Consider the following 18,259-nt stretch of genomic DNA (forward strand, 5'->3'; position numbering starts at 1 on the left):
AGGAGGAAAAGGAAAGCCGGGGAGCGAGCGAGGGAGCTGGCGCGACCCAGGGGGGGCGAGCGGCCAGGGGCCGGGGGTGTCCCCGGCCAGCGACCCGGGACCTCCGCGGCCCGCTCGCCCCCCCTGCCCGCTCGCAGGGGCAGGGCGGGGGCGGAGCGGCGCCGGGACGCCCCTGCACCCCCGCGGCGGCCGGGAGGCCTATGGGGGCGCGGCGCCGCCGCCGGAGCGCCCGCAGCCCCTCCCCGCCGCTGCCTGCGGGAGTGGGAATAAAGACAGATAGCGGGGCAGGCAGCGGCTGGGCGGGAGGGAGGGAGCGCGCAGAAAGTTTCGTGCGGAGCCCGCGGGCGGCGGCAGCGATGCCCGTGCTGCGCGGAGCGCTGGGGCTGGGCGGGCGCCGCCGGCCTTAGGGGAACGAGAGCGGCGCGGGGCGCGGCTGCGAGCCCCCGGCCCGGCCCGTCCTGTCCGCTCCTCGGGCGGCCGAGAGGAAGCGCCCCGGGCAGGGACGGGAGAGCGGCGCTGCCGGAGCGGGGGGAGCGAGAGCGGCACCGCGGGGCCAGCCGCGCCGGCAGAGCCGGGGGGAAAGATGAGCTTGTTGTCAACCATCGACACCAGCGCCGCGTCCGTGTACCAGCCCGCCCAGCTCCTCAACTGGGTCTATCTCTCGCTACAAGACACGCACCAGGCCAGCGCCTTCGATGCCTTCAGACCCGAGCCCTCCTCGTCCCAGCACCCCGACCTCGGCTACACCAAGAGCACCCCGGAGCTGGGCTCCTCGCTCAGCTCCAGCTATCTCAACAGCTTCTTCCAGCTCCAGCGGAGCGAGGTGAGTCCGCCCCGCCGCCCGGCGCGCAGCCCCCGGCCCCCCCGGGACACAACCGCCATGATGCCTCGGCAGCCTCCTGCCCCCTTCCCCGAGCCGGGACCGAGCCCGCCCGCGGCACGGGGCAGCCCCGCTCCGCGCCCCGCTCGGCCGGGGCGGCCCGGCTGGCCGCGCCGGCTCCTTCTCCTGCTCCTCCTTCCCGGCCCCTTCCCTCCGGGCGCTCCCTCGCTGCCCGTCCCGCTAACGGGCCGGGGCGAGGCGCCGCCGCGGCCGCGGCATTGGCGCAGCCGCCGCCTCCTCCCGCCGCCCGCCGGCGGCGCGGGGCGCCCGTGTTGACAGTCTGGTCAATGGTTACACCGATTTCCCGTGCGCGGCCGGGACGCGGCCAGCGGGACGGGGGGCAGGACACGCAGAAAGTGCCACATCCGTCATAATGTGCAAAAATACCATCACCGCCGCCCCCTCCCCCTCCTTTCTTTTTTCTTTTCCTTCAAAGTGATGTTTAAAAAGCTTGCTACGAGAATACGTGTCGCTTGTAAGAGAGATGAGGCCGGCACTGTTTGAAAGGAAGAGATATAAACAGGAACGTGACAAAAGCAGTGAAAAAGTTTTGTGCGCATTTCATAACGCAAGAACAAGACTAAATGAAACCAGAGGGAAGGAAGCTAAAAAACTAGGGTATGCGAAGACAATTCGCTGTGGAACTCCCTGTCACAGGAAGTTGTTGAGGTCAAGCACTTCTGCATTGGAGGGATTTCACATGTGCGGAGATTCTGCAAGGTGGCACCTCACACACCACAGCTCACAGCCTCTCCAGAAAAGATCCAGCTACAGTTTTGCACCCTACTGTGGGACTCTTGCCGGAGGCATTCAACAGTGGCTCTGTTTGACGAGGGTTAGATGGACTATGCATCCCTGCCTGCTCTGGCACTTCCCACAGAATGACATTTCAGAGTCCTTCCAGCGCCATTTGTGTTAAATATCGATTTGAAATGTATTCTCAGTCAAAATACACATTCCTGTTCTGTCAGCAGAGGGATGGGGTTATTAATTAAAACCAAATCAAATTCCCCAACTGGTCTCAAATTATAGCTGCTAACAGTTAAGAACCAGAGGTATACACACACATTCTTTTCCCCTTAATTCGAAACTTTCTTCTTTCACAGAGCACATCCAATCTCAAAATAGGCACTATTTTTGAGAGTATATAGTTTGCAACGTGTTCAAACTGATATACCTAGTCTTATGAAGGTCGACACAGCATAGGCAGTTTAAAAACACACAGACTTAGCAAGCACATTGATTTTGGAAAAAGACTAGCGGAGGTGCAATTTAAACTATTAGCTACCTACCTGTTGGCAGCAAATAGTAGATTTTGCCCCTTTCTGCTTGGCTTACGAGCTTTGTGGTGCCCAAGTAGCAACAAGACTCCAGGAGTTTGGCCTTACATGGACTCCAGAGTGGGACTCGTTCAGGCCTGTGTTTGTTCAAGTTGGGATACATTCTGCTCACAGTGGGTCCTTTTTCTTCCTGGGAGAAAAAGGAAGAAACAAGTAAATGGTGGCTGCATTCAGGAAGCCTTTGAAACAGTCTCTGAGAAACAGTTTTCTTTTCCCCACAGTTCTCAGAGTTCATTTTCTGCTTCTACTATACTGTGTGCAAGTAGGGGCTAATCCTTTTGTCACACTCCCTTTCCACTTAGCTCACATTTCTTTCCACTTTTTTCCCCAAAACTTTTCTCCTTTATTCTGGAAAGTCATTTCCCTGGTATGCCAGACCTTCCCCAGGCCCCTGCCTCGGCTCCACGCAGTCAGCCTCTCCTCGGCTGCATTGCTTTTGGATCCCAGAAGTCACCTTTTCTGCATTTCTGAATGGATTCCTATCATCCATACACTGTATGGATGCAACTTTATTCTGCCTTTTTTAACCTCGTTACGGTTTCCTGAGGCACATCAACAACAACAACAACTAAGAATGCTGGCTCTGTAGAAAGCCAAGAGCATTCACCATTCAGGAAATAAGCCATTTCATTCTATACAGATATTTTAATATTTTTAAAAGATCAAGCACGTTAGTTTGTTCCAGTTCACTTTCCAGCCTGTGACAATAGCATTGACTATGCGACTGATAGAGACTCTTCTGTGTTTCCAGTATTTACCTGAACTATGTGTAACTACATGGTAACCTGAAAAGAGGGAAGGGGACATGGGAGTGCTTTTACCCTTCTGGATATAGCCTGAAGGAAGTAAGAAACCCATTAGTTCCCCAAGCTAACACTGCCTGCTTACACAGCAGCTTTCATTAAAGGGTTTAGAAGATGCTAGAGATACTGTTGTTTAGAAGAAGTTCTGTCGATATATTAGGTACTCTGTTCTTTCCAGAGACTGGAAACTAGACTTCTCTTTGGCAGGAGTCACCCAAGAGTTTCCGACAATGTCATGCTCTTAATTCTTGAGATTCTAACATCTGTTTATTTGCAGATGCCATTGGGTATACACTACATATTTCAACTGCGTAAAATTATTTTGGAGCGCATTAGTACTGTATGCTGCTTTTGCATCAAGTGGGCTTATGCTATCTTTGGAACAACACATAGCTTTCCACAGTTAAACTGTTGACTGTTTTCTACACAGTGCTTGCTTTGGTTGGCTTTTTTTTTTTTTTCCTCACAGTTTTGTCCTGGGTTGGCTTAGGCTGGAGCCGAGCTGTGACAATGATTGACACATAGCTGTACACAATATTTGGAAAGTGACCTAATGAGGGGCCAAAATAGCAACAGATTGAGAAATGATAGGATCATAGGGTGTAAAATAGTCGTGCCTTCTGTATGTTGCATTGCAATTGAAAATTTCTGGAGGACAACACTTGCAATAAGACACAGCGCTTGTGAAAAGTTGCTATTATACCAGGTTTGAAAGTCTGCATGGCAGTGCCTGTGTATGTGACTTGCATACTGACCAAAGGAACAGGACAGAAAAAAATAAAAGTGCCAGCACCCACAGAGTAGTCTTGTACTTCACCAAGATTTTTGTCCTCCAGACTTTTTCCACTACAATGGATGCCTTCTAAATAAACATGATGAACACAGCTGTTTGGTGCATAAAAGCCCATTGTACCAGGGAAAAAAAGCAATAATAAAGGTTTCAACAGTAAAGCAACAAAGAGTGTTTTGTTCCATACGCAAGACTCATTTTGCAAAACAGACCTGCTTTAAACCAAACTTTACTGCAGCGTTTATTGTCCTAGATATGAAATGAAAGCATGTTAGAACATTAAGATGCAATAAATTGGCCATTGAACTGAGCTCCACCCTCATTATAACACCATCCATCAGAGCCAAGTATTTGAGGCTTTGTTGTGGGGCTGGTTACATGGAATTTAATGCCTTTGAGACACAGCCAGGTATCTGTGGCTTTGTCATTGAGGGATATAATTGAGAAACCTAGAATAAGGGGCAAGAGACTCATACGGTATTTTTCTATACTCACAGGAGGCATCCTACCAGGTCAACACTGTCTTTGGTCATACCAAGTCAATGCTAGCTTTGGTCAAGAAGAGACAGTGACCAGTAACTATAAATTATCATATTATAATAGTTAAGCGTGTTTCTCAGAACTTAGAGTGCTAATTGCAGCACAACCTGTGAGAAGGAGCCTGTATCCTAATGAATTCTTTGCCCATGTGCAGTACTTTGTGTGTCTTTCAAGAGGGAAATTCCTTCTAGAAACCTCTATGGCAGCCGCTTTCTGAATCTAAACCATATTTTATTTAAGCACAAATAACTGCATATACCAGATTAGAAAAAAATCACCTTTTTCAAAAAGTCATTCATGTTTCTCACTCACAGACCTCCAGATCCAGCCCTTATAGGCAAGAGGGAAACTAATAGTGAGAGAACAGAAGATAATTCAGTTTACTACAGTAAGGTATGGATTACTCACTTGAAAAGAAAATCAGTGGAGTTAAAAAAGTTTACACAGTGTGCTGTGGAAAGTAACATTCAAATACCTGTGAAACTGAAGCAAGTCTACAGCACTGGGATAGATACTGGGATAGATTAGGTAGCTTCCCAAAGGAGACAATAACATTCATAAGTTAACAACAAAAACCTGTGAAACACTGTCAAGAACAAAAAATGTAGGGAAGGAAGTTGGCAGTTCTACAGAAAATATATTATATGAGACAAACTTGTTGTCCATCTGTCTTTCATAGAATTAGAGGGATACACACTAGAGTGATATTTGATGAAGAAAGATCTATTATTTGTCCTAGATGAATTAATTTGGAGGATGATTATAAGATTAGAAAAATCTCCATTCTCGTAGTATCAGAGGAGTATATGGATTGCTATACCAGATCAGGCCATTGACCCACTAAATTAAGTGCAATATCTCTGAAAACAGCCATGATTAAAAGATTTAAAAGAGAGAACAAAACACCTTATAAGAGGCTGCTCACAACCAGTATGGTCTAGGGGCAAACACAACAGAGATGCAGATTAGCAGAGATTGCCATATGCTCCAAAACATATCTGATTTGTTTAATTTTATGTAATACAAAATTAATACAGTTATTCTAACATAGAGCATGTTTTTGATCCACAGAGTGCTTAATGTGCTAGGCTCCTAAGTCAGGACTTCTTGCTTTCTCACTTGCAGTCTAAACAACCATAGTATTATCTCTTTTTATTAAGCATAGTTATTGATAGAGTACCACAGTGATGCCTGCAGTACATGAAATTATCCTTTAATAGTGATTATTTGATCGATTTCCTCATTTTCATTTTTCTCACTATTCTTTGTGCAAGTACTAACATTTCAGTGCCCTTATCCTTCTTCAAACTGTATTTAAAAGGTACTAACACAACGATTCCAGCATTGGAAGAGCTTGTGCTCTCTGCCTCAGGGTGACTGTACACTACAGATATTTTGTGGCTACTTAAAAGTGCCAGTCAAGTAATTTCAAACTGCTTTTCAGGAAGTTAAATGACAATTCTCACATTGGTCCTCGTAAGAGATCCCAGGGAACTGAATGTCTATGTTAATCAGAGGACAATATGCATTTGGAGATCTTGGCAACAGCAGCCTCCTCCATCCTCTCACACAGCCAGCTCCAGAGCCCTTTTGATGATACTGCCTCAGCACATGAAGTGCAGCTTTCACAGCCCACTCTATTCTGGTCTCAAAATCTCAGATCCTATTACAGGTAGTTGCGCTAACAGCTATTTTGTTTCCAATTCCACGTGAACATAGGCTTTAAAATGCAGAAATTCAGGGGTTTATGTCTACAATCATTCTCTTTCTCTCCCTGTTTTTATTTCTGCAGCCATGGCCTCCTGCTTTGCTACTTCTGTAGTCTTTGGAAAACACCCTCTTTCGCCAGGGAAGAAAAAAACCCATATGTGAATGTATTTTAGGAAGTGGAGTCTGAAAATAAGATCTATATCTTGTATAAGAAGTGTGAAACTGAAGTTATCGTCCAAATTCCACTGTTCCATTTGTGTTGCCTGGGTATGGCTTTAGATTTCTCTGTTCTCCAGGATTAAGTTTTTTGTTTGTGTGGTTTTATAAATGCACTGTACTGCATATGGTAGATACTCTTTTCTTACTCCTCACAATGAGGCTGAATTACCTAATAGCAATTTGATTGCAGGGGGAAAGTACGCAAGAGCCAAATTTGGTTCACTTAAGCAAGCATTCTAGATACAATTACGTTGCTTTTACTCTGGCTTCCTTACCTGAACAAGAACAGCAGAAAGCTCCCAGAAGTAAGAAGAAAAGGTTGTGTTGAACTTATTCCAACAGCTAGAACTTCTTGTGTTGTTCCTTACCCACAAACTGCCCCCACTCCCAGCAAATGCTGCTGTAGCTCTGCAGCACACCTGCCCTACCTCAGGCTTTTAACTACTTCGAGCATGACTTACAGCTGGGCTTCAGTTCATTACAACGGAAGTATTATCCACCATAGTCTTCTGCAGCTACTTGTTTTCACATCAAAATCAGAACCATGTTTGGAAAGCTGACAACAACTAAAATATTAATTGCTGAAAGTAAATCAAGTCTTCTAGGAGAGGGATATGGGCTTTCTGCTTTACTGTTGACTTCTTTTTGATAGGTTGAAGAAAAAAAAAAGCAATAGAAGATAGACCAATTATATATATTATTCCTGATTAGTTGAAAATCATTGCCAACTCCTTTAAATCACTTGGGATTTTGCGTTTATGCAAACTCCTCATTGAGGGAAGCACTGGCATGCACTTTCTGCCTCACAAAAACATCCACGTCTTGAAAAACTCGTCAGGCAATACATAAAAAATCACCCCAACCTATAATTGGAGGCAAAAGCACATAGAATTCTTGTTACAATTATATTTTATACACAGAGCTTTCATTTACAGTTTTTTATGCGTTTACAGTGTCTTCCATGCCAAAGCACCCAAACAAAGGGGTGATGTAACTGTGTGTTGGGTAATGATTTTTCATCCATTCCTCTTTTGCTCTGCAGACACAGACTCAGTTATTCAGAATAGAAAAGGACGATCCTTCTCCAATGAACTACACAATGATCAGACAACTGACTTGAACCAATATATTAATTTATGAAGTGTATGGAACAAATTAAATAACCAAGATGTGTACTCAACTGCTTTTATCCATAAGCCAATCCCCCTCTTCCTCCCAGCACACACACCCCCTCCCCCCCCCAGGCCTTTTTTCTTTTGTTGATTATTTGGGGGATTTTGTGGACTTGCACAAGATAAATAACAAGCAACTTTTATCAAAATATTGCATGTTATTGACAGATACAATGTGAGGATTAATGCAGAGAAAAGTTTTCTAGATCAGAGTTTAAGTGGGCCATAAAAGAACTCTGAAACCTGATTTAAGTGAAATTTAAATCTAAGACCAGAGAATCTTTTCCGTGCTACTTTAAGAAGCATGAAAACCAATGACACAATGCAGTTGCAAAAAGATGCAGGCACAGATATCAGAAAGCCAAATCATAGAATACTGATATTATGTATTTGCATAGAAACAAAAGCAAGTGTGTCCTGTTAGCCAAACTAGATGCATACATATAAATGCTACCTAAAAAGTGATACTGGGTGTCACCTTCAAGTTTCTGAACTGATTAATAATATGTCACAGTTAATATCTGTACCTTTCCCCAGTTTCTTTTCCTCAGAAAAATTGCCGCAGCCTGATCCCATTTTGCTACTCTGCTGAATTGCTCTTCTTCCTCCTTCAGAAAGCCACAATTAAATGATTAAATTAAATGAGGAGAATATAAGTGTTTGCTTCATGGCAGTTTACGTAGGTTCCGTGTGGGTTCCAGAGTAGTTATAATGGATCAAAGGAACTAATTACATTTTGCAAAGCTATTCAGATCTTAAAGTAGTGCTGACATAATTCAGACAGACAGTATTTCCTATGTGTCAAAACTTAGATCACTTCTTTTTTCCTGAAGGTTGGTTTTTATTCTCAGAATGATTACAAGCAATCTGTGATCTACTAAAAGCAGAACCTAAAATTATAGACAGGTTCACCTGAGGAAAGCAGAATAAATTCAGGGATATGAGTCTTGGCCTTTGTCCATGTCCCTTATTGTCTAGCCAGACCAGCACAGCTGTGAGGAGTTTTGGTAAGTTTTAATGTTACAATCCTAACCCATTTCTTTCTGTTGTGTGTTTTGGTATAAGCAAATACTAACAAGTCCAATACTTTGACAAAGAGGAATTTTAAGAAGCCTCTTGTAGATCTTTTTTCTTAGCTCTTTCAACTGCTGCTGATAGGAAATACTGGTCTCCAAACCTGTGTCTAAAGAAATACATTTTGTGTTTCTACAGATTTAGTTTGAAGATTAGCAAATGCCCTCATGATCCAGGACTTGAGCTCATATGCAAAGCAGGAATATGTTCCTGCTGTATTAAATGGCCACCCACCACTACTCCCTGCACGTGGCAGGATTTGGTGTCTCTTTTGAATCAACAGAAGTGCAGTACCCTACATAGAAGAATCACAGGTATCTGGAAATACAGATATTTATTTACACCTCATCCAGCTAACTGCCAACTAAGCAAACACTTAAATGGAATCAGCTTGTTCTCAGAGATTTCTCTTGCTACTAGGAGCTCCAGGTGTCTAAGTGATTGTAGCAGGGGGAGTTGGAGCCGATATTTCTTCACACTAAGACAGCCTGCTGGGCAACTATTTGTAAGTAGTCATTAGGGCTGTGGATATCTGTGGCTGAAAGGATAGCAAAGGAACTATTGTACAGTCATTGCATCCTGAAAATGGAGGACTAGTAAGAGTTTTTAAGAGGGTTTGAGCATCACTGATCCTTGAAATACAGAGGCATTCTTATATAAGCATCTTTCTCAAACATATGTTCAAACTGAAATTAATAGAGTAATAGATTCATTCCTCTAATAGTCCCAACTTGGGGGGGGGGAAATCCTTAAATCTATTTGGAAACCAGATTACTCAATTGTTATTTTATAATTTATCTGAAGCAGATTGTGATGTTTTAGGTTTAATTGCTCAGATCACACTTCAAGCTGTGCTGTATCACAATTGATGAAGAGGGTGGCTTTAAATGTAGATAAAACTGTCTAAAAGCTGGAGTCACAGAATGAAATTCCAGCCTGTCATTTAGTATATAGAAATAATTTATTTTCCTCGCTATATTCAATTTAATAAAAGTTTTTGTCTTCCCGTGAGTGCAGGAACTGAGGCCCTGAGCGCATTGCGAGGGGCCCGTTCTGGGCAGATGATGTATTGTTTCTACCTCTGACAGCGACCTTAGCTTTGCCTCTTTTAAACTTTGGCAGGCATTGCAGAGGTTTCTGTGCCAAGAAGGCATTACTGAATGTAAATGATATAAACAAAACTGTCTCAGACTTACGGTTCTGTTTAACCCAAAATGGACATTTCTTAGCAAAACCTTTCATCATGCAAGAGCTGCACAGGAGGTAAATGCTTTCCTAAGTGTGTCCTGAACAGGCACATATCTATTTCCGGGTGTTATTTTTCTTATGTTTGGAGTGTCAAAAGAGCCACCAAACGAGAGGAAACCCGACTCTTGTTTTCCAAACTGCAGGTCAGATTGAGACAAGATTTCCTGCAGGAAACAGAGATGTTAACAGAAAGTGCAGGGATCAAAACATGTCCATCCGTTTCTCCCCTCACTTTATGCCATACAACCTTCATAACCTCCTCCTCGCCCAAGAACCCTGTCTCAACCAGAGTGGCTTGTTTGTCAGCACTGTGAGGAGGCAGTGGGATGGAGGTGCGTGGCAAAGGCCCTCCCTGTGGCCTCAGAAAGGTCAGAGAGGTTGGTGGCCGGGGGAGACCCAGCTTCAGGCAGGCAAGGGATAGGCCGAGAAATGAAGGCTCCTGTGGGGATGTGTTAAAGTAATTTGCCACGTGAATGGTCTCCCTAATATAGTGCTCATGTGTTAGAGCTTCTCTTTAGCATGTGGGCAGTTGTTTGGCATTTAGCGGATGAAAAGGATCCCTGCAGAACTTGGTGCAAGATTCAAGATTTAGAAAGTTCCTCCAAGACTGCACACCTTTGACCAGAGCAAATCTCTGTCCTCTTCCACACTTGCCTTTAAAGACTTTTTGTGATGTCCCCATACATTGTGTAAAATGAGTGTTCTCACTAACATCGACAGCAAACCCTTCCTGAGGCTGAAATAAGGAGGATCACACTGCTGGGAGAGAGCCAAAAGACCTACGCAAGCTCCAGCAAGCCTGGAGATGGTGACTGAGCAACTTCTTAACTGTCAGCATTACTTCTATACCGCTGTATAGTAGACAGGGAGATGTTTTTTAACATCTAAAGATTTGTGAAACTCATCGAATTCTTTGGATCAACATGTTAAAGACCAGCAGATGTAAAGCAAGGCAAGGTGGTGTTGGTCTCCAGCCTTCCTGTGAACTGAAGGTACACCAGTCATGTACAGAGAGGGTGTTGCACCCACTTGCTGTTCTGCAGAATCTCAGCAATTACATCCTGAGAAGCCACAACCAGCCAAGCTGTCAGATTTGGAATAACTAGATTAGAGAGATCTGTCTGTAGAGTAAAGATTTGTCCCCCTTCAATGACTAGCTTCACAACCACTAGCAGGTCACACAGCATTCACGGTTGTTTCCTTAAGATACTGTTCTGCAAAAGGAAAGTCCTAGTGCCATCTATCTGAAAATATTTATAAGTAGGCGTTAGTGTTAGCAATTTAACATAAACATGTATTTATCTAAAACCCCCTACAGAAGAAGGATGAATTAAGGTATACTTGGCTAATGTAACTAGCCGGGAATGTATTCAGGTTTACTTGGCTAATCTGCATTTATCTGTGGTTTTATATGAGGAACTTGAGCAATTCAGATTTTACTGAAGTCAGCCCAAAGACCAGATTTTTTGACAGCTGACTTAAATGTTGATTTCAGAAGGAAACAAAAACCCAAGTCTTTTTTTCCTTTCTCCAGGCAAACATTTTCTTCACTGAGTGATGAGCTTGGCTTGCAGTTCTCTGATGATAAAATGTTACTGAGCAAGCTCTTAAGCTTTTTTTTGTAATAGTATCCAATTTATCAGAGGAGTTAAAGCAGACACAAGCTATACAGGAGCAGTTTTTGAGGTTTTCCAGTTCAGCCGTGGTAATTAAACTTCTCTGTTTCTTCTGGCTCAAATTAATACAACTAAATTTATTACAGTATTTTCATTTAATCCCTCTGTTTTCAGAAGGATTTGGGGTTGGCCGTAAACATTGACGATGATCTTAAAGGTCTTTTCCAGCCTAAACAATTCTGTGATTCTATTCTATGATTCTGCATTAGATGTTTTCTTTGGGGACAAAACCAGGGAACTGTTTGATCACTTATAAAGAGCTGAAACACAGAAAAGTCACAGATTTGAAGTGCTTATATCCACACGTGGTCATCCTCAGGTGCAACTGTTGTGCTTTCACACATACTGCATAGCCCCGTGGATAAACCCCATGTGAAAAGCAAGCCTTAGGACACTAGGAGAGAAGAGAAAGATATAGGCCCTCAGGTTTTGTGTACAAGCCACTGAATTACTGTTTGGGTAGCTCAGATTTCCCTCTCCTCAAACACAAAAATAGCAACTGAGCGAGGGTTTGGGTATCCTACTGTTATATCCATGACACAGCACAGGGATGCACTCACTTCTTAGCTTCATGAAAATTCAAGCTGATAACTTTAGCACCTTTTGACATTTCAGTGCAGGGCTAATAATTAGCATGCCTAGTCTGGTTACCATCATACAGCCTGGAGAATGTTTGCAATTTACAGTATATGAAAACCTTACTTTTTCCACACTGATGACAGGGCAGCCCAACCTGCCTTTTCCAGCAGGCTTCAAAGAGCCATGGCGCCTGTTGACTTAAATTTAACTCTGGCAGTTAAGATTGCTTTATTTTTGTTTGCTTTATTAGGTTGGCAACATACTAAAGGAAAAACAAGTCATCAAAAATTCTCTGCTCATTGCTTTTCAATTACAGACTATTTTATGGAAACATTGATGACTAGAGTAAGTTATAGGAATATTGAAATGCTACAGGACCTCACTTCAGTATGTGCAGTTAAAATAAATACAGAGAGAACCATGAGCACCAATCATACTAACTTAAAGAGCATCAAAACAGACCTACTGGCCAGATAGAGCCTATCAACCACATCAGCCAGCACAGGTCATTCTAGCTTCAGGTAACTAATGGATATGAACCCCTTTATCATTGCCTTAAGGGTCCAACAGCCACAAACTGAACTTGGGGTAGAAACTGATTTTTCCAGGTATTTTTCCTGTCCATACCTAAAAGCTTCACTTCTTAAATCCTAATAAGAAGATACCATTCCCACATAAACAGGTTGCCATTGCTTATTAATATCAGCTGTTCTGGTAGATAGGTAATCCTTTCACCTTTGGTCAGAATTCAGCGCTTCATAATTGAGATGCTACTGTGCTATCTGTGCTTTCTGGTCCCTGTTAAAAATACCTTTACAGCTAACGCAGTAGCCATACATACCAGTGGAAAACTTGGAAAGTAAGACTTGCCACTTACTTGTTTGAATGTTTCATTGCATATTCCTAACAGTACTGTTGTCTTTATTTTCAACATTTCACCACTGCTAAAAAAGAAGCTGTAGAGATAAAGGCAGTGTTTCCTTTTCCACCTCTTGGCACATCAATCCCAAAAGCTGTCTCTGAAAGGCAGGGACCTAGCCAAGGGAATCAAGAGCATTTGCCAATCATTCACGTAACTAGGAATTTCATAGAGTTGAGTTAGATGCTGGAACTCTTGAGTCACTTGCATATGTTACCCAACTGGAAATCAGAGTGAGGAAGCTATAGAAGACAATAGCTGCCTCTTTCACAAAGGACCACACTGCAACTTTACAGATTACGTGGCCTTTAACTGGAAACACTCAGCAAACAAATAACAAAGGAAGCTTTGCTTCCCAGCACCACCAACAGATATATTTTAAAGATCTACCAAGCAGAGAGGTTACCTTTGGAAAGTACAACATCAGACTTTCAGTTCAGTTCATTTGACTCAGTCAACAAGTTTCATAGGAAGGAAAACAAACAAACAAACAAACAAACAAACTTACATTATCAGCTGGAACTTCCCACCAAACCAGTTTCCAAGTTTTACCGTCAGATCCCCCATCCCCCAGTAGAGCAAGATAAGGAAATCCTGAATTCATTGCAGCTGGGCTGATGAGCCTTGTAATTAGGACATGCAGTGTGGTCTTTTGGTGCCTTGAGAGCACTAACCCTTTCACTGCCAAATCCTTTCTATCCTGTTAGAGCTCAAAATGAGACTCCACTGGAGAGGTACTGTTGTCTACTTTTTAAAGAAATAGGTTGGCTTTGCTACTGGTGCATTGTGAGCACAGAGCAATCATTACTTTCGGTGGAATTCATCAGAGGAGCAATCTCCCTGCCACCTCCCAGATGTCTACTAATACACTTGAGACCACAGTGAGTCAGAATGCATTTCTAACTTCCTCTTTATTTTCTGTCTGAGACCATCGACATTCTCTCTGATCATTCCCTGGACATCCCCTTTGAGTGTGAAGCTAATTCTAAAGTTTTAATTCAAAACCCTTCTTAAAAATCCCCTTTGCAGCAGTGCAAACAGTAAGGGCTGAATTGCTGATCTGCACAATTAAATACTCCAGAAAGGAAAAAAAAAACCAAAACAACTGTTTTGGTTCATTCACACCTTGTCTTCTACAAAGACAAAATGGACTGAAATACCATTTCATCACGTTCATTACATGCCCTAAGCTTTCACTATTTGATTCCAGGGGCCAGGATGAACTTTCCCATTACCATCCTTATTATATAACTTGGCTTTTGGGAATGGCGTATTTCCTCATCTCCTTCTGAAGAACTGGAGATTTCCAGAGCTTGAAACAGGACGTAGCACCATTTGTGCTGGTGCTCTTTATAGCAACTTTCAAGTGCAACAGATTTGAGACCATTTTCCAGGTCAGATTGGCAGGAACCGTTGAAGTGTACCCAGAGGGATGGGCTGACTTTTGGGATCGTCTAGAAATTTGCTTTAGGAATTCATTGTTCTTTAAAGTACCAGTGACATCAGCAATGTGCATCTTCTCCTTTAGTGTCATCTTCTGGGATGATGTATTTGTTTCTTCCTTTTTTAACACTGGGCCTCAAGATGATTATAGGGAGGTGTTTTGTGGTGCCTTGCGTAGACTGGATGTTTTGCCATGTCCAACTTTGGCAAATATTGCACAAATGCACTGCCAGCTGAACCAGGTGGCCACTTTTAGAGCCATGTGCCACACTTTGGCCACAGAACCAATGGTGGCTGCTAAGATTATGATTTAGTGTCAGTGCAGCCCATAGTCTGATGGGATTCTGGCCTTTGGCAAGGCTTCTGGTTGAAACAAAAGTTTGTAAAGGTTTGCTGACAGAGTGGGCCACCTTATGTTACAGTATTGATCTGAAATGTGCCCAGAAGTGTTGGTGAGGAGTAAATTACATAATCCCCAGTTTCTCAAATAATCCCCAAATTTCTGCCTTTTAATGAGGGCAATAGCTCAGTGTAAGGGATTTTAGAAAAGAAAACAGTCACCACTGCAAGCCATATATCCAATCCAAAGCCCACTGAAGGCAGCAGATAGGTATGTTTTCTTTTGTCAGTGAGTTGGCCCTGGGGGCAAGAATAGCAATCTCCTGATGGCCAGGAGTTACATATTCTACCTCCCCAGGAGATATTTTAGATTTTGGCAATAGGTAAAGAATTTGGGATTTCACACATTCTGTGTGTCCATATATACAGCTTTCTATAAAAATCAGATAATAAGGAATTTGCAAAGTTACTGATGTGTGTAATGCATGTGAAGTACTTTAAGAATCTCTTAAAGGCAAGAGGACTCTTAAAAAAAGATTTTATATTATTCCAAGTATATATAAGAGAGAGTGGCTCCTAGGGAGACAAGAACTTCTTGAAGACTCTTAATTAATACTATTTTGGCATCCACAGCACTTCCGCTTCCTCTTAACAATTTGATGCCAAGAATTTCTCATTCCAATAGCATCCAATAAATTCTAGACAATAAATTCTAGTGACCGTTGGAGGTGTCTTTGGTTGCTTGATGGCTAAAGCAGCTAAAATCTTTTTATTCGTTTTTGAAATAGCTTTTCCTTTTAAAATCTATAGCTTTAACCCCTGAAACAAAGTGGCTGATTCTCCTCTTAGCAACCACAACGTCCTGCACCAGCACAGAACTGTGCTGTACGGGGAGTAAAATTATGGGCATTTCAGTGCCTGGACATATGTGAAGTCCCCTGTGAGATCAGATTCTACTCTGGGGCCCTTTGAGTTGATCCTGCTGCTGTGCACCAGCTTCAGTTTTGTAAGAGAGGTCAGTGTTTTGTTTGACCATAGTGCAACTGGGTGAAGCAGATTATCTCAGGCTAAATTTTTCTTTACAGTGTACACCATCTGCAGTGGGATGGGATTCAGTGAGAGCTGGGACTCATCCAGGTACTTGTGCCTAGAGCCTAAATATCATTCTTTTGGTGTGTGACTGTCAGCCGGAAAACACTCAGTGTGCAGACATCCTGAATGTTTGAGATCTCTGAAATAAACGTATTTTCCATTTCAGATTTGTTTCACAAACTCTCTAAATCAGTTTCAATGCATGTCTTCCATATGTATATAACAGGTATAAACATATGAAAACATATATGACATATATAAAGACTCCTCTGAAGTATCTGGATTTAGTAGCACTGAAAAACAAGGTCTCCACAGAGGCACAGCATAGATTGGATCTCTTCTTACCTCACTTCCTCATAAGCTGGTGGTAATTCTCTGATGCCAGAATTACATAAGCATAGTATTACAGACCTAAGGTGGAAACACCATGTGAAAAGTGTCCCATAAATAAGGATGGAGCGGACAGTCAATAGTTGCTCCTATTTCTATAGTAATTCGTTATTATGTTAATGTTTTTAAGAGTTATTTCCTTTTTAAACTCCTGCTACGGTTTCTTCTGAATGTTAGCAAGTTAAAGAATGAATCCTTGTTATCTCCATTAGGGAGAATAGCTATTTAGGTGTTGATGGGTTTCCTGCTGTTCTAAAACTACTGAATGGCAAATTAGGAGCTACTGATTTAGATTTGCAGATTGAGAGAGCGAAGATCCTATTGAGGTGAAGTACAAAACCCAAGTATTTACTGATTATCAGGAAATGTTTAAATTGCAGTAGGTTTCCCCTTAGAAAATCCAAAACAGATATAGACCTCAATGTTTCTTGTTATGATTTGAACATGGGACTTTATATTGACTGTCTGATTAACCCAATTAGAAATTAAAAGTTATTTTGCATTTTTTTTTGATCTTCTTTTCCTTTCCCCGACTTCACTATTCGTTGCGCAAGTAGTTTTGGACACAAAAACATTTCTTTTTGTGAGTTGTTCTTTCAGCTTTTTGCCTGCATATTCTAACCATACCATGAATGTGTTACAGTCAAACATAAGAAAGCAGTCACTCCTTAGTGGAAAGGTTGGACTAAGTGAACCATGGCAAGCTCAACAGTTTCCTCAGCAGTGGGGTGACCAGCTCCATTGCACTGCCTGTGTGAAACCTCTTTATTAATGGCCTGTATATTGCTCTCCTCAAATATGCAGCCATGTTTCTAATGAGAAAAATCACTTTTTTCCCTGCTCTTTTTATCCTCCTCCTACTCAGATCCGCCTCAGACCAATCCTAAATACAGTACTATGTCGCATGCAATTCTTTTCTTTTCTTTTGCAGGCTCTGAGCAGCAGTCTGTACAAGAGTGCATCGCCTTATGGCTCACTTAATAACATTGTGGATGGGTTGAGCTCCCTCACTGAGCACTTCTCTGACCTATCCCTTTCTTCAGAAGCCAGAAAACCCAGCAAGAGGCCACCTCCTAACTACTTGTGCCACCTCTGCTTTAACAAGGGACACTACATCAAAGACTGCCCACAGGTAAGGAATATATAATATTCTGGAAAAATCTTCATTAAAATTTTCCCCATTCCCTGATTTAGTAACACAGAATTTGAGAGGGAGTAGCACTGAAGAAATATCTTGACAAAGTGCCAAGCTAGCCATGTGTTCTTTTAATCTAGTCTTTATCACAGTGCAGATGGAAAAAGTAAGCTATTTCATTTGCCTGATAAGTATTACAGAAGATATTAATCTACGCACATGAGTAGGTAGATTTTGGAAACTTTAAAAATGGCTACTATGAAATTTTCTGTTACAGAGATTGTGTAAAATACGTTTTCAAGCAACACCCTGTGTAGTCAGTTTGGCAATAGCACTTAATAAAAATATAACAAGTTACATATGCTAAAGGAGAAGAAATTGTTACATTGGAGAATTTTGAATCAGTAACACAAGCTCCAGGTATTTCTGGTGCAAACTCTCTTCTGTCTTATAAAAGAGTTTTGCTATACTTGGCAAGATGTGTTGGTCTTTGACTCCTAGAACTTTTCTGTAGTGGCAAAGCTGGCAATATTTATTTCCTTAGAAAAGAGGTATAAACCAGTGTGCAGAGGTATAAACCACTCACCAATGTGCAATTTATTTTTTTTCCTGAGGCTCGAAGCCACAGTGTACAAGGTTTTTTCATTTTCTCTGGTTTCAGCTGGATCCAGTTGTGTTGCTGGCTTAAACTTTCAGAATTCCAACAATATCCTATGTAGAGTCCCAAGGAAATTAAAATGCTGCCAATACTTTAGAAACACAGATGTGGACATTACCAGCATCCACTTCACTATGACTTTAACCTCTTATCCTCTTATGTATGACTTTCAGCAGAATTAATCTGCGTAAAATTAACTACAGTTAATTTGCAGTTGAGGATGTCAGACATATATTAGCCAAAACACAAGCA

General features: G+C 42.3%; 1 protein-coding gene across 2 annotated transcripts in view; it reads left to right on the forward strand.

Moving 5' to 3' along the window:
• Nucleotides 1-455: 455 nt before the first annotated feature.
• The window catches only part of ZCCHC24 (zinc finger CCHC-type containing 24), a 109,400-nt gene continuing 91,596 nt past the window's right edge, over nt 456-18,259 (forward strand). Inside the window, exons 1-2 of one of the 2 annotated variants that reach the window (XM_017807088.1) lie at nt 456-823; nt 17,146-17,346. In XM_017807088.1, coding sequence (XP_017662577.1) covers nt 584-823; nt 17,146-17,346 — 441 coding nt within the window. In that variant the 5' untranslated portion in view covers nt 456-583. The remainder of the gene's footprint in view (nt 824-17,145; nt 17,347-18,259) is intronic. The other variant, XM_017807087.1, reaches the window with a different exon arrangement.

The sequence above is a fragment of the Lepidothrix coronata genome, unplaced genomic scaffold (assembly GCF_001604755.1).
Source record: "Lepidothrix coronata isolate B3197 unplaced genomic scaffold, Lepidothrix_coronata-1.0 Scaffold17, whole genome shotgun sequence".
In the NCBI taxonomy this organism is placed as follows: domain Eukaryota; kingdom Metazoa; phylum Chordata; class Aves; order Passeriformes; family Pipridae; genus Lepidothrix; species Lepidothrix coronata.